This window comes from Lonchura striata, chromosome 15, assembly GCF_046129695.1.
Source record: "Lonchura striata isolate bLonStr1 chromosome 15, bLonStr1.mat, whole genome shotgun sequence".
Classification (NCBI taxonomy): domain Eukaryota; kingdom Metazoa; phylum Chordata; class Aves; order Passeriformes; family Estrildidae; genus Lonchura; species Lonchura striata.
In genome coordinates this window covers 6,351,907-6,372,271 of record NC_134617.1, presented here as the reverse complement: position 1 = coordinate 6,372,271, position 20,365 = coordinate 6,351,907, and the positions used below count along the sequence as shown (strand labels likewise).

At 57.4% G+C, this 20,365-nt stretch overlaps 2 protein-coding genes across 2 annotated transcripts in view; both read right to left on the bottom strand.

Annotated features, from left to right (window-relative positions):
- Positions 1-10,614, bottom strand: part of CAMK2A (calcium/calmodulin dependent protein kinase II alpha) — a 34,334-nt gene extending 23,720 nt beyond the window's left edge. Inside the window, exons 1-3 of the mRNA XM_021552244.3 lie at positions 10,345-10,614; positions 4,782-4,876; positions 1,719-1,778 (exon numbers count right to left, since the gene is read on the bottom strand). Coding sequence (XP_021407919.1) covers positions 1,719-1,778; positions 4,782-4,876; positions 10,345-10,406 — 217 coding nt within the window. The 5' untranslated portion in view covers positions 10,407-10,614. The remainder of the gene's footprint in view (positions 1-1,718; positions 1,779-4,781; positions 4,877-10,344) is intronic.
- Positions 10,615-17,291: 6,677 nt separating this feature from the next.
- On the bottom strand, positions 17,292-20,051 carry ARSI (arylsulfatase family member I). Its single transcript, XM_021552220.2, has 2 exons — positions 19,732-20,051; positions 17,292-18,699 (listed from the first exon to the last, which is right to left on the bottom strand). Exons 1-2 carry the CDS (start codon positions 20,049-20,051, stop codon positions 17,292-17,294), a joined length of 1,728 nt encoding a protein of 575 aa, XP_021407895.1.
- Positions 20,052-20,365: the final 314 nt, after the last annotated feature.

The window sequence follows — 20,365 nt, the reverse complement described above, 5'->3', positions numbered from 1 at the left end:
CAGGGCTGCTTTGCCTCATCCAGCAGCAGTGCCTCCTCTTCCCCAGGCCAGGCTGCTCTGCAGTGGCAGCGCTCGCTCCAGCTCCTGTGTGGGTACAGAGCCGCCTTTGCTGCACGGAAGGGAAGCTGCAAGCCCAAGTTTCCAGGCAGCAGGAGCAGTAGAGGGGGGTGAAAGGAAAGAAGGTGTGGGGCGGGGGGTGGAGAAGAGCCTCCTGGGTATAAATAGCAGCAGATTGGGCTTGTTAGCATCTCATGCTGTTAACCCCTTCCAGCCTTTGCAGCTCTGAAGCTGCCAGGTCACAGCCAAACAGCAAGGGGTAGTGTAGGGATGGGGGACAAGGGCAGGGACAGATGAGGTGTTTTGGTCCTCAGAGACCTTGCCAGCCCCACGGGAAGGTGATGGAGAGGGAAGGGTGGAAGACAGTGGTGGGAAAGAGCTGTGGCCAAGCTGGGGACCTGGGGAGCCTGGGAACATGGGGAACCTGCAGGTGCCATCCGGCAGGTCTCACGTGGTGAGTTCCTCTAGGTTTAGTATTTCTTCCTAGTCACACACTTTGCAGTGTGTTTCCTTCAGGTCTCGGCAATCCCCGCACGTATTTTGGTGCAAAGAGGAGGCTGGAGGCCCCGGAGGGACCCCTGCAGGACAGCTCCTGGTCCTGCTGGAGCAGAGGCTGGGGAATGCTGCAAGGTCCGGCACCCCGGCAATGAAGGGGAGACCTGCCATGCAGCCGAGTGCCCGAGACAGATGGAAGCTGACAGTCTTTTTTGGAACTGAAATATTTATGGGACAGGAGGCACATGGCTTGTCCCAGTGGCCCTGGATCTAGCTCCCTGAATCTGCTGCAGCAGCTCCTGGGGAAGGACGGATCCAGGTCACCGGAGCAGTGATGGGGACAGGGAGCAGCTCAGCCACAGAGGAACCCTCCCAGCTCCCGACTGTGGGTTAAGAGGGCTGCAGAAACCACCAAATGCTTTCCCAAAAGCTGCAGGATCTCGTTGGGGTTGGTATATCCTGAGGTGCAGCAGAGGGAAAAAAGGGTTCATCCAGATCATCCACAGGGATCAAGAGGCTGCATCAGCATCCCTTCCAGGATGGAGTTTGGGATTTTATTTTTTTTTTTTACTGCAGTTTTTTCCCTCCCCTCTCTCTCTCTCTCCTTCTGGCCTATTTTTGTCTTTTGCAGGGGCTCAGGAGTTTTCCTGAAACAGCTTTTCCGAAGGAGGCTACTTTCAGATGGACGGTCGGTGGGAAAGTCTTCGCTTCCCCCCCGCCATCGCTCCTCCTACACGCCCCGCGCTGCCGCTGCTGCTGCTCCGAGCTGCAGCCGCTTTTTGGAGCATGCAGAGGAATACGGCACCCGAGCGGGGGGAGAGCAGTAAAAATAGCCTCTTGCAGCCTCCTGGGGCTCTGCTTCTCCCTGAGGGAGCTATGGCCAAGCGGGTTAGTCCGGACTTACTTCAGTCCCCTGTGCCCAGTGGGGGCTTTTTCCCCCATGACCCCATTTGAAGATGGTGTTTCCCGTGAGGAAGAGGAGGGATGGCTCTGCAGATCAACCAGGCAGGATGACACCGAGCCCTTCTCAGCCTCTGGGATGAACAGTCCGTGCTGCTACAGACAGGGCTGGATTATGGATGGAGACTGCCTAGCCCTGGCTGGCACATGGGAGGGCAAGTGGGCAGCAGAGCCAGGTACGGAGCAGCAGCAATTGGGGCACTTACCAATGTTGGGGTGCTTCAGGAGACGGCAGATCCGGGCTTCTCGTTCCAGCTTCTGGTGATCTGAAAGAGGCAATCGCCCTAAATTAAGATCTGAGGAAGAGAATCCACGGCTCTCAGAGGAGGTGATGGCACAGGAAACCTGGGGGGACAGAGCGGCTTTTTTTTTGTTTTTGCGAAAGAGTTACAGATTTTGGAATAAGATCTGCATCAGGGCACAACTGGGCACAATCCCAGCACAGATGCAGTCCCTGGCTAAGCCCCTCAGTCACTGATGCCATGGGCAATCTGGGGTTTGCAATGATCCCTCACTCTCCCCTTCTCTTTGCTGAACAATCTCCAATCACCTTCCAAATACCCTGGATTTGCCTGGGTTATCCTTGCTGGCAGCACTGTTCCTTTTTCTCTTATTCACCCAGGCACAGGCAATCAGCCAGGACTTTGCCAGCCTCCTATGGTACAATTTGAGCAATTGAAGGCAGAGTGAACCAGTGAGAGGTGTGAGGATGAAATGAGGCTATGGGCTTCACTCCCCCTCGCCATCGTCAGCCGTTCCACATCAGGGCTTTGCTCTCCTTTGCACAGCAGAACCCTATCTCAGAACCAGTGCCTGTCTCCAAACAGGAAGCACAGGTCCCACTCCCCAGCTTTCAGCAGGCTTGGGGATGTGAGACAACAGAGCTCTGGGCAAAGCAAGTTGAGCTGAGCCAAAAAAATCCTCCACCCTGGGACAGCTCAGAATGAATCTGCAAATCATTTTGTTTCTTCTTCTGCTCTTCTCTCCTTGCTCACACCTGACCCAGCCACCCTGCATGGAGGCGCCTGACTGGAGGCATTTTGTGCAGGCACTCAGCAGCCAGGACAAGTGAGGATATAATTAGGGCTGCTGTCTCTCAGTGCTATCACTGCTACCTTGCAGGTTCACACCCCAGAGTCTCGCTCTGCATCAAACCAAACCTGGGTGTCTCCGACCGCTGAGCCGTGACAGCGGCGCAGCCCCTTCTCTGCAGGGCTGCACCCCTTCTCTGCAATCTGCACCCCTTCTCTGCAGGGCTGCAGCCCCTTCTCTGCAAGCTGCAGCCCCTTCTCTGCAGGGCTGCAGCTTTCCCCAGGTCTCAGTGTCCTGTCCCAGAGGCACCCTGGGCCCTGGGGTGCATTTTGCAGCCTGCGCTGGAGGCTGTGAGCTGAAGGCTGAGATAACCTTGGTGGATTCATTCAGCTGCCCACATTGTTTCCCCTGATGGGTGGCAACATTCCCAGGGGGGGACAGGGTGACAAGGAGAGGTTGGAGCTCAGGATATTCTCACAACTAAAGTCCAAGTCCATTGTGGCATGGACGATGGGGATGGGATGGAGGGACAGTGTGACCAGTGGGGCAAGCACTTCACCAAGGAGGTGGGTTACAGCCTCTCCTATGACACAAACCCAGCTCCTGTACACAGCCAAACCCAATTTTTCCTCTAAAATCTCCAACTTGTCTCCTCCTGGCCTGTCTGTGTTGGCAGCCAGGAGGATGTCTAAAGAAGCAGCCCATGGCTGGGGATGTTTTGCAGCTTCTCTCACCTTCTCCCCACTTCCCTCCTGCCTGCCCTTTGTATCTGGGGAAGTGCCATCCCCCCTGCCAGCACTGCAGAAATAGGGGGTCCAGATCATTAGCCAGAGTCACTGGTGATTCAGCTGGCAGAGAGAGAAAATAACTCCAGTGAATCCTCTCCAGGGGACTGCTGGGCACTGCAGGGACAGCACAAACCCCAGGGGAGAATGGAAAGGGGCAAACTGTCGGAGGAGGAGAGCGGAGGCAGGAGGGAGCAAAGGGAAGGCGGCTCAATCTGCTGCTCCAGGCAGCCCTGAAAACTGGGAGGCGTTTGCCAGCTGGGCTACACGGGCAGGAGCCAAGGGCTGAGCCCAGCACTGCACACCCTGTCCAGAGCCCAGCCTTTGGCTTTGGAGGAAGAAAATTACCTGCATCCCTGAAGAGGGGCAGGGGTCGGTGCTGGAGGACCTCAGGGATTCAGTGCCTGTGTTGTGCTGCTTTGGCAGCACTGTGGGAGGGATCCTGCGACATGCTGGTTTAATTCCAGGTCAGAAAGGAGCTTGTCACTCTTTCCTGCATTTCAGTTTTGCCTTTGGAGGCCAGCAGTGGAATTGGGAGAGACACCGAGGGAGGTTAATTAAACCCTCCCGGCAGGGCGCTTCCTCCCAGCACTTATCCTGCACTCCCAACAGCCAGGGAGGAGCCGGAGCGGGGACACAGCATCTGCTGCCTCCTCCTTTCAGTCCACCTCATCACAGCTCCTCTGCCAGGTGGGGCACACGGGGGCAGAGGGGTCCCTGGCTTGGGGCAAGGGCTGGTTAATGATTTCTGTGCTGGCTCATCTCAGCCTCACTAGAGATAGACCCACTGGGACAGACCCTCCAGCAGCAAACAGGCAATGTGCTCCACCAGAGCAGATGGCTGCAAGGGCTGAGGGCCCCAGGTAGAAATGAAGTCAAACCCTCACCTGAAGGGGTGTTCCCCTTTCATTGATGTAGGTATATGAGTAAGAAAACTTACAGACCCCAGTGCAGGGACAGGGTGTCAGCAGGGGCCCTCTCAGAAGTTATGCTCCCAAAATAACTGTGCTACCCTGTGCCCAAAGCTGGCAGCACTCTGACTTGTTGCAAGGCTGTAACCATCATTTTGCTGCAATGTGTGTGCAGGGTGGTGGTGAGGAGGTCTCAGGACAGAAATGGGGTCCTCTGGCTCACGATGTAGATTGGGGTCTGGGAGTTCCCCTGAGCCTTGGCACAGACAGGCTGCAGAGCCATCCCTGTGATTGGATGGGATGTGGCTAGCAGCCACCAAGACACCACCTCCTTGGGATGGAGGAGCTCATCCATCAAGGAGCTCAGTGAGTACTGCAGTGGGGACAGAGTGGGATGAGGAGTCAAGCACAGCTCAATCAAAGACCCCTCATCTCATTGCACATCAAAGGCATCATCCCAGCACCATGCAGAGGGGACAAATTCCCCACTGTATGAGCCCTGCTCACCTCTTGCTTTCCCCAAAACACCCTCAGTACTTACCTCGAGCAGAGAGCTTCTTGGTATTGATGATCTTGGCTGCATACTCTTGTCCTGCCAACACCTTCACGCATCTCCGGACAATGGAGAAAGCGCCCCTGAGAACAGAAGAAGCCAGAGGTGAAGGGCTCAGTGTGGGAGCAAGCACAGCTCAGCTCTCATGTGACTGTGGGGTGAGGGGCAGCCACAGCATGGGGACAAGGATGGGGATAGGTGCTGACTGGAGCAGGGACTTGTGCAAAACAAGGAGGGATCAACTTCCCTGCACCACCATCCTTGAGGGATGATGGGAGGAGGCACATGCGGGCCTAGAGAGGAATGTGGGTTTCTCCCCGCTGTGCTCCTCTGGGACACCCCAGGCACCGTGCACTTTTCCTCCCCTTCCTCCTGGCTTTGCCCTACCTGTTGCCAGGAGGGAAGGGGCAGTGATTCCCACTGGTTCCCAAGGGAAACCGTGATGGCTGCAGCTGCCATGTAGCTCTTGGTCACTTCAGTCTGTGTGTTCTAGACCCTTCAGTCACAGCAGGACTTGGCAGCTGTGACTAGTGCCAGATTCCCACCCCGCACTGCAAAACTGTCACCCAGGCAGGGACAGCCGGGTGACCCTGTGAGGATGGAGCCCAGCTGGACAGGGATGGATGCTATTGCACCTTGCAGATGCCCAAGCTAATGTGCAAAGCTCTTCTGGGGTCTGGCAGGCCTTGGGACACTCCAAAGACTCCTGTCTGCCCTGGTACCCCATGCCCCAAGTTCTGCCAGCTCGTGGCACTGCCAGTGCTGGCGCAATGCTGGGAGCTGCAGCACTGCAATCACACACACATGCACGCTCCAGCCCTGCTGAGCACAACCTTTGTGCCAGGTTCCCTTTCCTGCCAAACCTCTCCAATCGCTAAAATAACAACTATTAAAAGCAATCCCACCTCCTGCCCCACCTTCCCCCATTCCCTTTCACCCCACTCCAACTCCCTGCTGAGGAATAAAAGGCCGCGGGCTGGCGAGTGCGGCTGATAATTGATTTTAGCGGCAGGGGCGGGTGGAGACGGGCAATTTGGGTTTGAATGTGATTTTTGGAGGAGCAGGCGAGCAGCGGGTGTGGAGGGATGGGGATGGAGCCCCAGCAGAGCTGGCAGCCCACGCGCCCAGTGCTGCCTCGCAGAGCATCGCTCACGGCACGTGCCAGGCAGGAGTTGAGGGAAAACATCCTGGTGCTTCCCAGCTTCCCCGTCCTGCCATTTAATCCTGGCTCCTGAAAGAGCTGAGCTGTTAATATCCCTGAATCCTGGGGAAGAATAACTGGAAAGGGTGGGCGAAATGCTTCGTATCCAGCTTGCAGTAGGTAGGCAGACCAGAACTATTGGCAGTCCTGTGGTCTCGCTCTCTTCATCCTGCTGGGAACCCCACACCGTGTAGAGTTTGTGGGCTCCTGTATATCCCTGGGATTCATCTTCTCTAATTTTTGTCCTAAAGACATGTGTGATGTTTCTGCAGTGGCAGGACAGTCTGCAGCAGAGAGTGCAGCAAGCAGGGATGTCCCTCTGCCCCAGCTCAGGGTTTCACTGCAGAACCCAGCATGAGGCTGGAGGGCTGTGGGTGTCCCAGATCCACTGGAGGCTGGAGACTAATAGTCACTCCTGGTCCCAGTGTCCACAGCCACTTGCTCATCTATTTAGTTGAACTGAACAGCAAAAAAGGAGGAGCCATGGGAAGCGGCTGTTTCACTCCCCCAGCTGCATTCCTGGCTTTTGGCTCCTCCAGACCTTCCTAACAGAAACCAAATGTCTACTTGTGGTCTGTAAAGCATAAGTAAAACCCTGTGTGCCTGGAGGGTGGGTGGAACATGGAACACTGGATGCAGGTGCAGGATACCCAGGGGTACAGCATACTTGCCATACCCCCATCCTTGTTCCAGCTGGGTCCTTCAGTGGGTCTGCATTGGCCAGGAACCCTCCACACTGGGTGTTTGACCCCCAGCCCGGCTCTACTCTCTGTGCCAGGCTGCTACCTTGCTACTCAGTTCCATGTAGGATTTTTCCAGCCTAGCGGGGAAAAAAACCACTTTGCTCCATCTAAATACATCATCTTCATGGCAAAGGCAGCATCCCCTTCCACACCAAGGGCTCATGGCGCACTGCAGGCAGTGCTGGGGGTGCCATGCAGGGAGTTCAGCCCTGCTGAGCTGCAAGAAACCCCTCTGGAAGGAAGGTCTCCTGTCCTGTTCCCTGGCCATGGGCAGCAGCATCTTCCTTTGCTCCCAGGGTTCTGGGCCTTTGGGTGGAGATCACCCCAAGCCTGGTGGCAGCTGAGGACCCCCATCTCTGCCTGGCTTGGATGAGACAGCATGTCCCAGTGTGAGCAAGGGACGGGTACATCACCTGCAGGGCCATGGGTACACTCTGTGTCCTGGTCACCTGGCTGGACCCACAGCCTAGAACAAGCCCTGTCTCTGCAGCCCCGAGCCCTGGCACTGCTGAGCCCCAGCCCTGCAGCCTCTGTCCCTTGATCCCTAGGCCAGGCATGACCCCATGCCTCGTCCCCACGGCCTTCCCCACCAGCTCAAGCAGCGCCTTTGCCACCAGGCTGCTCCGCTTCTCCCTTTTTCACACCTTCCCTGCCAGTGCCCGGCTGTGCTGCTGCCACCCTCCCTCTCTTCAACACCTCCTCCTCCTCCGAGGCATTTTTTTTCCTTTCTAGAGAGCAGAGTGTGGGCTGGGGATTTTTTGTTCCTCCATATTTTTTTTTTTCCTTTTTAATAAGCCCCCTCTCCTGCAGCTCCGGGAGCGGAGGGGCTGATCCTGCGGCTCGGCACGGTAATTGTCTCCAGCCTCTCCCTGAACCTGCTGCGGGGGCGGATTTGGAGGCGCCGATGGAGCTGCACTTCATGTTTGTCCTACTCCGGGGGGCCGTGGGCAGGATCCTCTCCCTGTCCCCCCCGCTGCCCCCCGCCCGATTCCCTCCTGCAGGCGTGGGGATCGGAGCAGCCCTTCACTGGCTCAGCTTTGCGGGGGCTGCCGCAGGAGTGGGCTTTCCCCAGCTCCGTGTCCCCCGCTCGGGACAGATGTCCTCCCATGCTTGGGAGGTGCAGGGATGTGCCAAGGGCTTGTGCCTCGCTGGGCAGACTCTGCAGATCTCCCTGCCCATCTCGGCCTGCCCCCAAAGCCCCACCGTGCTGCTGCCATTAGGTGTGTGGCATCTCAGACCCCCGCCTGCCCGGCGGCCAGGGTGGGTGCCAGCCGAGGGAACGGCAGAGAAACAGGGCGGGTGCAGCAGCCTGGCAGCCCGGGCTGGGGACTCACCGTGTGCCCCACAACAGCCCGCTCCCGTCCCTTGGGGACAGCAAACTCAAGATGGACCCTCTCTGCTCTGAGTCCTTGCAGGACGCTGCTCCCTGCCCGGCTCTGGCGCGGGGAGAGCGGTTCTGCCCAGCCCTGCCAGGACACCCGCCCCGACTGGCACCGGGAGCGTCTCTCCGGAGGGGAACGGCGCTGCCCAGCGCCAGCAGCTGCCGCAGCAGAGCAGAGGTGCGGCACTTCGTCCTGATTTCCCTCTCTAAGCCCATGAAGCAGAAATTTCCCCGTGGGAAACCGCTGATTTTTGAATGTGCCAGGATGTGCTGGAAACCATCCCAGTGGAAAATCCCCAACCAGCTCCACAGCACCTTGGCTAACCTGGTGAAGCCCCTAACTCGGGAACACCTCAGTGATGCTGTTGTACCTCCCTCTTGAGTGGATGGAAGAGCTGTGGGATGCACCGAGCTGGGGCTACTGCCCTGCATCCCCCCAGAACTGGGGTGGTCGGGGGCGATGCTCTCAGGGGCTGCTGAGCTGCTGCGCCAGCTTTGCTCCTTTATTCCCTTTAAAATGCATCTGTCCAGGTGGTTTTGGACCACAGTGCCGGGCAATGCAAGCAGCCCCCGAGCCTGGGTGCTCAACCCTCCAGTCAGCACCCACCCAGCAAAGCATCACAGCCCAGGTACCTTCAGGAGCCCTCCTGGTCTTCCCCCATCACTCCCAGCCTGCGAACTCCCTTCCACATCCCCACAGCCACCTCTGCCCAGCCAGAGCCCCACAGCTTCACCACAGGCACAGAACAGCCACTGCCTCACCTGCCTACCCCCTGTCACCACCAGAAAACCCTAGAGCCCTGAAAAGCCAAGAAAAGTCTGGAAAAAGCAGGTCCCACATCCCACCTTGCCACCAGCTCCCCGGAGGGTGCCCATCCCCCTGCCTGCAGTGCCAGCTGGGGCTGTCCCCACCACAGGGACCCACTCCTGAACCCAATCCCCTGCAGTCCACCAGCCCCTCTCTGTCACCCTGATGCCACAGGGATGGGTGTGAATGTCCCAGGACAGGGTGGGCTCCATTTGCCTCCACGGAGCTGCACTTTGTAGCAGCACTCCGATGCCACAGTTTGGCTGGGGAATGTGAGCAGCACTCAGCCCAGCCATCAGAAAGTCCTCCTGTCTCAGCCTCTCCATGTCCCCATCTCTGCCCTCTCCCTTCTCCCTCGCCCCCATTTAACACACCCACGTGCATGTGGGCACACGCTGAGGCACAGGCTGCTCTGTGCCCGGGCAATGCAGGGCTGCGGGGTTGGAGCATCCCTGTGCCTGCCGACGGGCACAGCTTCCCCTCCAGGGCACAGGCACCCTGAGCCCACCACCACGCTGCCAGCCACTCCGAAGGGACGGTGGCCACACGGCCCAGATTTGCACACCAGCTCCAAAAAAAGGCACAGAAACCAAAACAGAGGCACATGCCTGCTCACTCCTGCACCCGTTTTGTAGGCTCGCGCTGGGCGGGACGCGGAGCATCCCTCCACACAGGGAACCTGGCATCCCCTGCTCCACCCGGGGGTGCTCAGTGCTCCCCAGGATCCCCTGGCTGGGCACAGGCAGCTCTGTTTGCACACACACACACACACACACACAAACACACACACACGCACACACTGATCCAGGCACACACGATGACAGCTGGACCAGAGGAGCCGAGCTCTCCTTTGCAGGAAAGCAGGGTCAGACAGTGCTGTGGCTCACTGGGACAGGGGTGGAGAATACCCTGGATCTTTCCAAAAGCCACAGGGATTCTCTGGGGACTGCCAGGCAGACTGGGTCTCCTGCAGATCTACTCAAGCCCTAGTGAATCTACACAAATAAATTCCCTAACGAAATGTGAGGGGTGTCCACTGCTTTGGCTTTCCTCCTCAGCTGTCCTGTCCCTCCTACCAGCTGGAGAACTTCCCAAGGGAGCTAGCAGCCTTCTTTTTTGGGAGCAGCTTTTCCATAAGAGGGGCAACCGAGCCTTTCCCAAGCAACTCCAAACCTCTGGGGTGTCCCATGCCCCCAGCCAAGCATCCACCAGCAGCCCCTGAACTCAGGCAGGGACAGAGAAGCAGGTCTGGGGCTGGAAGCTCCTGTCCTCACTCGCGTGCCCTCTCTGATTCCCACGGCATTCTCTCCATGCCCATCTGCTTTCCCTCATCTCCAGCAGTTCCCAGCACCGCTGAGTCTCTCTCCCAGCCAGGGCACAGCCCCGCTCTGAGCATCCCAGCCCCATCTCCAACTTACTTGCCCAGTTCCTCAAAGAGCTGGTACTCCTCAGTGAAGCGATTGCAGGTGATGGTGGCCATCCTGAGGGGCTGGAAATGCTCCCTCCCGGTGCGGAGTTTGGGGCAAGCAGCTCTCCTCTCGCTCCCTCCCTCTCCGTGTGCTCCCGGGGCTCTCTCCTCGCTGAGGTAAATAAGGGAATATATTTGATTGACAAGCCCGGAGATAATGATGAGGGCAATTTGTCTTCTCAGCTTCACAAGCCTTCGTCAGCATCGCCGTCCCCATGGTGACCACCGCTGCCAGAAACGCCCTGTTTCTGTTGCCGGGGCAACTGCTTCCCAAACCCGCCGCCCTCCGTGGGGACCAGGGCCCTGCTGGGCACCCGGGCCGGGGGCTGCCCGGGGGTCACCCACCTGCTGCGGAGGGGGACATCTAAAATACAACTATTAATGGCAAATTAAAGGCTGTGGCAGTGGTAAAATAATTGGGGCAAAAAAGGTTTCCATGGAAACTGTGGTTTCCATGTTGCAGGAGGATGCTGTCACCCCAGCAACTGCTTATCTCCCCCCGCCCCAAAAAAAAAAAAAAAATACAGGCCCTTCTGGTACCTGCAGCAGCATTCCTGGGGGCCCTGCGGGCTGTGGGATGGGGCCACACTGCAGCAGGAGGGAGCAGATGGAGCAGAAGTGTGTCAGGAGAAGCTGGAGAAATCATGGCAGGTCCCAAGGTCCCCACACTGTCCCACCTTCAGCCAGGGTCCCCAGAGGGGCTGGCCCCGATCACACTGCAGGGGAGGGCTGGCTGCTCCCCACTCCCCCATTTGCCCACTGCATCCCCCAAGGGCCCTGGGGTTCCTGTGGAGCAGCTCCTGAGGGTCCCTCACAGAGAGGGATGAGCAGCCTGGCCTGAAGCACAGCTAGAGGGGAGCAAAAGGACTGTGTCCTGGGGTGCTGTGTCCCTGTGCTGCCCAAGCCAGGGAAGAAAGGGGGGAGTTTCAAAGTGCGAATAGGAGGAAGGTCTGGCCTCTAGTCCTTGGACTTTTTGTTGCTGAGTCGCCTTTCTGCTGTGCTGAACATAAGAAAGCACAAAAAGTGTGATAAAAGTGGAGATGTGAGATCCAAAACCTCAAGGAAGGGGTTTCCCTCTGAGTCCCCACCAGCCCTCTCTGGGGATCCAGCAGCACCCACTCTGTCTACAGCACCCCTTGCATTTTCCACCTGCTGACTTCCCCCAGAAGATCTTTCTACTAGGCTTGTGTCCCATTTCTGGATGATTTTGCAGCAGCGGGGCCCTCCTCACAACAGGAGAAGGGACTCCCTGTGCCAGCTGGGAGGGCATTGCCTTTGGCAGCTGAGACAGATTGAGTTCTCTTTCAGGCTGCCATGGAAGGGTTAAAAGGAAAATAAAAGGTTCTAACCAGACAAAAATAGGGAGAAATCTTTGAGAGGGGAGAGAGGAGGAGCAGAGAGGGAGAGAAGAAAGGAGGTGGAAGTGGAGGAGGACAGCAAGTGGCGGAGTGAGGAAGAGGAGGGGGAGGAGGAGAAAGGTCTAATGGCTTTTCCATTAATTGCACCATTACCCACCTTCATCCCCACCTTGTATCCCTGCATCCAGCCTCCCGCTCCTGTCTGGTCCCATCCAGGTGACCCTGGTGGCAGAGCAGGGACTGATTCCCAGCCATGGAAGGGCACAGGGGTGAGGCCACAGTCCCCAAGGGTTGATGACCTCCAGACCCACCCTGGCCGTGCCCTGGCATGGGCAGAGCACACCAGGCACCCCCACCTGGGCTACAGGCAATGCACATGTGCCACCTGTGCCCCGGGGACATGACAGTCCCCAAAATGCCTCCAGGCATCTGCACAACTCCTCCCCATGGTGCTCCCACAAAAAAAGAGGGGTTCATTCTCCACCCCAGGGCTCTGCCAGGTGGTGGGGGGCTGCCATGGGGGCCGGTGCATCTGGATGTTTGTGGGAGTGCTTTCCTCCCCCAGCATTTTGCTGCCAGCCCCCAGCAGCCCCTTGGAACCCTAGAGGCAAGAGCAAGAGCCCCCCACTCCCAAGACCTCCTGGATGGCCGTGGGCAGCGCTGTGCCCCTGCCTCACTCCCACCTCCCTCCCACCTGCGCTGCTGTTCGTGTCCCCGTGAGCTCCGCAATGTGACCTGCCCCCCTCCCCGTGCCCACCCCCACACTGCCACACGTGCTCAACCCCACACGCGTGACTCTGCGTGCTCCCGGAGCCGGAGGAGGGATGTGTCCCTTCCTTCCCCCCGGGGCCCCTGCTGCAGCCCAAACCCCTCACCCGGGCAGGGGTGATGGCAAAGTCCCCCCCAGGACCCTGCCTCCCCCCCCAGGGTTCTCCTGCCCAGCAGAGACACGGCTCTCCAGGAAAAGTTTCTTCCTCTCTGTTCTTCTCTCTATTCAGTTTTTTTCCTTTTCCTCGACATTTTTGTTTCTTAGGGTAAGGGGGTGTCAGACTTCTGCATGCTGAACAAGCTCTACTTTGCTGGTAGTGTTTTCCCAAGCAGGAACAGGTCTCAGTCCTGAGTGCCTGGGGACAGACCGAGGGGAGCAGGAGCTCTGGGTGGAATCTTTCACCTCTGGGCTGGGGGTTCCCCTGTAGGGGGGAATAGTCCCAGTCCTCTCCCAGAGGCCTCCGGATATTCTCAGGATGTGTCTGTTCCCACCATCCCAAGATTTGCTCCTGCAGGGCTTTGGGAGCCATGCTGCTCTTCTGCTGCCATGCTCGGGTCTGGCCACCTGATGGAGACCTTCATCCCCAGTGCTCCTCTCCATCACTGGGCTGGCCTCTCCAAAAATGCATCCTGCTCCCCACACCCTCTAGCTCTGCCTGTAGAGCTTTGGTTTCTGCACCACGGGGCTGGCCCAGGGTGGGCACCCGAGGTCGGATGCTGAACCCCAACCCCACGGGATGCGCAGCTCAGGAAGGACCCACGTGTCCTGGGGGGCTGCAGCAGGTGCTCCTGCTCCCAGGGGATGGGGCTTACAGCAGTGCCTCGCACACCAAACCAGCCAGGCTGCCAATTACATACTGCAGAGATCCCAAAATTACTGGGACAGTTTCACATGCAAGCTGGGGTCTGGGGGATGCTCAGTTGCTGTCCTCTGGAAAGCTGAATTTGGGGTTATTTTTAGATAAGATTATAAATACCGTGGTGAGGAGAGCTGATTTACATTTAGGGCTGTGTTTGCAAACGTGCCCTGTCCCTATGGGCCCAGCAGTTACTCCTGCAACCACAGGAAGGTGCTTTTGGCCGAGACAGGGTGTTCTCAGTGCCACTCTCTCCCCTACAGCAGGGTTCATAGGCAAAGACCCTCCAATGGACATGCCCATGACACTTGGGGACAATCAGTAGGTGCCATGTGGCTCCCTGGAACCATCGTGCACCAGATCTGAGTGGGGGGAACCTGCAAAACCACATGTCCTCAGATCACTGGCATGAGAAAGAACACAAGTGCCCCTGATGCAGAACACCTTCTGAGATGCTCAGGGTGCTCTGCCACTGGGGCAGTTTGCTGGGATGTCCATCCCCTGGCCTGATACTGGGCTTCTTCCCTCTCTCCGGTGGGAGTTGCCTGTGGGGTTGGAGAGGCTCTGACGTACCCCCAGTCCTGCCTAATGCATCCCATCCCTATTCCATCCCCGTCCTATCCCACTCCCCTCCTCTTCCCAGCCCAGCCCAGCCCAGCCCCACCCCCCTCTTATCCTCCTCCCCATCTCTATCCCATCCCAACTCCATTCTTTCCCAGCCCATCCCCTTCCCACTCGCTCCAGCCAGCAGGCTGGAAACAGCCAGGGTGGGGACAGCCAGTGCACACGGACAGAGAGGCAGCCACCACCCCTCCATCCCCGGGGGCCCCGGCTGCACCCCCTGCCCCTTCCCTCCAGGCCCCCATCCTGCATCCAGCTCCTGCTGGGCTCGGGAGCTCCCTGGGGCTTGCCAGGAGCTTTGAAGGGAGGTTGGGAGGGAGGGGAGCCTCAGCCTGTCTGTGAAAACACATCTCCCGGGTGCGGGGAACTCCACTGCTTGAGCATCTCTCCAGCTGCATTAACCCCTTGGCAGCCAGAGCGCGCACACAGTCTCAGAGGACTTCAGCTCTCTGAAAACATGGGATTTTGGCACATAGCTGCGTTTTTCACAGCACAGACCATTAAGAGCATTGCTGTGATGAGGAGAACACGTGGCAGCAGCTGCATCTCCTTTCCCAGCCCAATGTTAAGACACAGCACAGCTGGAATCAGGGGTGAAGGACAGCTGCTGTCCTCAGGCTGGAGGCTTTGCTCTCTCCTAGCACCCGGAGATGCTCCTGCCTACTTCTCCTCTTTGTTTTCAGGGACTAAGCTTTTCCTTCAGCTGTTTTTTCTTGCAAAGATTCAGAATCCAACTCTTTTTAATTAAAATACAGATGACAGAAGATCCACCACTGTGGCCAGGCTGACTGCAAACCCAGCATCAGCCCAGCAGATCCAAACCCAGAAAGAGGAAGTGAGACCAGACGAGCATTTTCATGGGGATGTTTGTAAAAGAGAAGGGAGGAAAATGGAGCATGTTTTCATGGAAATTTACATTTTTGGAAAAAAAAAAAAAAGAAAATAAAAGAAGGACTAAACTTGGATGCATTTATGTAAATATGGAAATGAAAGCTGTTTCCCAAGCGTTGTCACCACATCATGTCCAGCCCTGCTCTCCCATTCCCTTCAGCACCAACGCTCCCTTAGCTAATATTTATTCCCAAGCCCCTGCAGCATCACCTGCTGCTCTCCCCTGGCTTTGGCTCTGTCTGCAGCAGCCTCCTCTTCTTCAGCAAAATGTTGCTTTATTTTCAGCAACTGCTTGGCTTTGCCAAATGGCAGCCGGTGCCGCAGTCCCACTGATGGTGCACATCTCCAGGGACCAGGCTGGCTGATTTGAGGTAGTTTGAGGATGTGGAGCTTCCTCCTGGGGCTCACCTCCACCCAGGTAATGCCATGTGGAACAGTCGTCTTGGAGCAACATGCTAAGGGAGCAGGGATGGAGATGGGGCTGATGGAGGAGCGGGGTCCCCTCTGAACCCTGTGCTTGGGATGTGCCTGCAGGGATGCAGGGAGCCAGCGGGGTGGGATGGCACAGCAATGGGCGTGCGTGGAGCAGCGGGGACTGGCACACACACTGCCACGCTCCAGCTTTTCAAACTCCTTCCCAGCTCTACAAGAAGAAGCCTCCTCTCTTCTGCTTTGCTGTCAGCTGGTTTTTTTCCCCTTTGTTTCTAGAGAAAATCCCATTACCCCCAAATAATCCAGCTAAGAGTAAGAAAAAAAAAAATACAAACATGTCATTTTCTTCTCATCCTCATCCCTCTCTCACACACAGGGCTTGAAAGAGCACTGAAAGGTATTCAGTGTGCACGCTGCCAATTGTCACATCTTTCAATGACAGATTTTAAATGAATGTTATTTTGCAAGGGAGAAAGAGAGGGGGGAAAAGAAAAAAAAATAGAAAGCCCACACTGCTCATCCAAGAGCTGACAAGTCCTAACGGGCCTCATTTTCCAGAGACAAAAATAACTATTTTCAAAATTCACAGCAGGGCCTTCGCCTACACACGCTGCACCAAGAGAAACCTGTGGGGAGAAATGTAAAACACATTGTGTAAATGGAAATGCACCATGCATCCAAAGTGATTTCAAAGCTATTTACCCCCTTCCATCCTCGCCAGCGATCCTGCGAGCGCGCGTGTGCGCGCTCTCACCCCGCCGAAGGCGCGGGGGCCCGGAGCTTCGCTGGCTTCCCTGGCCGCTGGCGATGGGATGGGCTGGCTCCCCACAGCAGCGGATGATGGGGAGGTGTTTTCCTCCCCACGCGTGCGCTGCTGGAAGAGCAGTGCCCATCTGTGGCGAGGGGATGTGGCGCGCTGCTGGCAGGCGGGAGACGTCCCCATCATCCCCGTCCTCCACCATTGCTTCTAAAGTCCTGCAGCTACAAAACAGCAGATCAGCTTCTGCAGAGACCTTCTTGAGATCTTCTACTGCTCCAGGTTCAGCAATGGGATGTGGGGACAGGGACAGCTCCAGCACTGGGAAGGGGCAGACAGGGGTGGTTGGCTGGTTGGATGTATAGGATTCATAGGGAGGAACAGGGGTGCCTAGAGGCTTGCAGATGATGGGGGTGTCCAGGCAAATTTTGAGTGAAAGGCTCTGCTGGGTACCTAACCCATGTGCAGTCCACCGCCAGAGCCTGGGTCAAACCTGCCTCCCAAATGTGAGGCCAAAGAGAACCACCTGTCCTCTGGGAGCATCCAACCATGCCTCCATGGCCACAGCTCCTCATCAGGGCTGCTCCCGGCTCCCCAGGCCAGTGCAGAGGGGAAGCCATAGCCCCGCATGAGGTCACAGTAGCAGCATTACTTAGTCCAGCCACGTTGAATCTCAGGTCTGACATCTGTGGTCAGGAATCCAGTGCTCCACAAAGAAGCAATGTGGTCTTGGGTTTGGGGGAGGCCTTGAGTTCCCAGCAAGAGCAAAGGTTGCAGCTGCTTGGCAGCAGGCTGCAAGCCAGGGACAAACAGAAATGTTGAGGTTTAACGTGAAGGCAGAGCACCCCATGCTTCCTCTTGCCCTTGTGATGGCCAACACTTAAAGCTTATGACTGGCTGCAGAATCCTTGAGGAAAGGGTCTCTCTCTTTGGAAGCAGCTGTGCAGGGCCAGCCCAGCTCAGCACAGTCATTCACCACCACCAAGCACTGCAGCAGAGACCACACTGCCCTTCCTCACCCACTGGGAACAACTCCCTGTGGCCACCACTCCAGCCAGGGGGGAGAAGTGTTTTGGAGTAAACCTTGGAGCAAGGGAGAGCAAGAAAGCACTGGCCACCTCCCTGCCTGTCCTTCTCCCTCGCTCCCATCCCATGGCACTGCAGTCCAGAGCCCCACCCTGGCCAGGATGGGTGGATGCTGGAGGAGTGTCTGTCAGATGCGGTTGGACATGAGCCTGGTGTTCAGCTTGCGGAAGAAGGAGCGCAGCTTGCAGATCTTGCACTTCTTCTTCTTCTTCTTGTTCCTGCTTTTCAGGGACTCCCGGCCACCTTCCCACTCCTCCCCATCATCCTCACTGGCCCAAGGTCCCCAGGCCCCACCGTTGAAGTCTGGGTGAGCCCGGGGGTTCTCCGCAGGGTACCGCACCGGGATGGCTGTCCGGTTGTAGTGCACCAGCCTCATCAGGAGGGTCCTGACCACGTCTGGGCGCTGCCCTGAGAGGTCGTAGCGCTCGTAGGGGTCGGCAGTGATGTTGAAGAGCCACACGGACTTCTTCAGGCCATCAGTGAGACGCTCCAGGTTCCACCAGCTCCCTGGAAAGTTGGTCAGGGTCTGTGGGGGTATCCAGTCACTGTACCCTGGGTCACCAGTGAGGAGCTTCCACTCCCCAACCCGGATGGAAGCTTGCACAGCCGTGTTCCAGATGCCGAAGCCATCCTCCAAGGAGCCATACTTGGCGTGGTTGTACAAGGGGTCAATATTGTGCAGGATTTCAGTGCGTGGTGAGTCCTTGCCCTCACTGATAGCAGGCCAGACATCATATCCATCCAAGCCTTGGACATTGCTCAGGTTGCCCCTGGCCAGGCTGACCAGAGTAGGGTACCAGTCTGTAATGTGAACTAGCGCCCAGCTTGTCCGACGCTTGCGCTTGATCAGGGGACTGTGGACAAAACCAATGCCACGCACTCCCCCTTCCCAGTACGTCCCTTTGCGACCCCGCAGTGGCCAGTTGCTTCCCCCGGAGAAGGTCTGCCCACCGTTGTCCGTGGAGAACACGATCACACTGTTGTCATAGTACCCATACTTCTTGAGGGCCCAGGTGATGTTCTTCACTGCCTCATCCATGCAGGTCACCATGGCCGCGTACTTGCGGCGGGCGACGTTGCCCATGGAGCGGTAGCGGTAGATGTACTCCTTGGGAGACTGCAGGGGCGTGTGCACCGCTTGGAAGGCCACGTAGATGAAGATGGGCTCCTTGGGGCTGTGGGATGCCAGGATCTTGCTGACGCGCTGGGCGTACAGGAAGGTGGAATACTTCCCGCTCTGGTCCCACGCCACGTCCTCCCCCTCGTGCAGGTCGTAGCCGCAGACGTCCGGCCCGTCGCAGTTGTCGTAGGTGTAGTAATCCACGTTGCCTGTCAGGGAGCCCAGGAAGGTGTCGAAGCCCCGGCGGGTGGGCAGGCACTCCTTCTTGTAGAAGCCAAGGTGCCACTTGCCCACCATATGTGTGGAGTAGCCGGCTTCCTGCAGCTTCTGTGGCAGGGTGACCTGGTCGAGGGGCAGGCAGTTGGGCTGCCGAGGGCGGATGATGGAGTGCTGCAATCCTGTGTGGATCTGGTACCTGCCAGGAGCAAGAGCCAGGGGAAAGCAATGGTGATGAGGAGCAGCACTGGAGGAGGATGTGATGGCACTTTATGTGTTAGAGAACCAAAACAAATGCAGATTTCCATGTCCCCAACCCAACCCAATGAAGCAAGCTCCAGCCAGGGACAGGGAGCTCCTCATCCATCCATAAGTACCAAAAGTAGATGCAAAGAACACAGAGAGAGGCTCAGCAGACATCTCACAAAAATGTCACCAGCATTTGTCCCCACTGCTACCAGCCTAGGGAGGTGGCTCGGCTGCGTCATGGCTGGGGAGCACAAGCAAGTGGGCTCAAAATGCCCCACCTGAATAACCCCCCTGTCTCTGTCCTCCCTTGCTTTGCACACCACAAAGATATCTGGGACCCCTCAAGAACCTTCAGGAGAGAAGGAAGGCCTTTGCTTGGACCATGGTGGGCTCCACCACTCCAGGCAGTAGGTGAGCACATCCCTGGGGCCTACTTCTCAGCAGGAGGTGGTCTGGTGGGATCTGCCTCCTACAGTGAATGCTGAACACACAGTACTGCTCCAGAGAAAGCCCCACCTATCTTAGAAGGCAGAATGGCCCAGGATAAGGGGACATCTGACTGTGCTGCCATGGGAAAAGGCAGTGGAGCAACATCCAGCCTGTGCTGGCTAGTGCAGCTCTACCCTGTGCTCAGGGAAAGCACACACCAAGGGCCTCACAGCAAATCTCCAAGGGCCAGTGTGTCAGGGACTACCTGGGGACACAGCTCCTTGCCCAGCACCAAAGACCTCCTGACTAGGGACCACCCTCTCCCAAAGTGACATCCATTACCCAGCAGCATCCACATTTTTGCTCTTGCCATGTGCCACTATTTATCCTGTGTGGAAATCAACTATTTACCCAGGAAGCTTTCTAGAGAAATCCAGATCTCCATCCTCAGCCAATACACCAGGGCATCACTCTAGCAGCAAGCTGGGGTTAAGCCCCTCAGAGAAAGGACAAAAGGGGAACATGAGTAGGTTGTGGGCAGGCACTGGCTTACCTGCCAGTTATCAGCTGGCTCCGGGACGGGGTGCAGATGGGCTGGATGTAGTAGTTCTCCAGCTTCACACCCTCTGCTGCCAGCCTGTCCAGCGTCGGCGTCTGGATATCTGAGCCGTGATAGCCGATGTCATGGTAGCCCTGGTCATCAGTCAGAATGAAGATGATGTGGGGTGGCCTGGTGAAGGTGGGAGGCAGTGATTTCTCCATGGGGTCTGTGGCCACATCAGCCACCAAACTGGGCTTCATCCAGTCCCAAGACAAATAGCCAAAGCTGAGCAGGCTGACGAGCGAGAAACCCGTGAGGGCATAGACGGCCATCCCGAAGCGCTGTGCTGCCTGCCAAGGGTGTTACTGTCCCAGCATCGCCTCAGAGCCACGGAAACAGGAGCTCTCCCCCTCCTCCAGGAGGGCTCCCTGACCTAGAGGATGCTCCCCACAACCCTCGCAGCTGGTTTTGCGGGAGCAGCTTCCATCCAGGCACACTGGCGTGCACACAAAGAGCTTAATCCGCCGGGGCTGGGTTGCCTTCAGTCAAAGGAAAATAAGCTCACGCTGCTCCAATCACACACATCTGCACGGCGGGACGAGCTCCTCGCACGGGCTGCCGGCGGCCCGGAGCCGCTCACCAGCGT

Bases quoted from the DNA above. Each gene is read 5' to 3' on its own strand.
- ARSI (XM_021552220.2), bottom strand. From the start codon at position 20,051: ATGGCCGTCTATGCCCTCACGGGTTTCTCGCTCGTCAGCCTGCTCAGC. The intron at 18,700-19,731 runs GTAAGCCAGTGC...TGCTCCTGGCAG, and splicing joins AGCCAGCTGATAACTGGCAG to GTACCAGATCCACACAGGAT.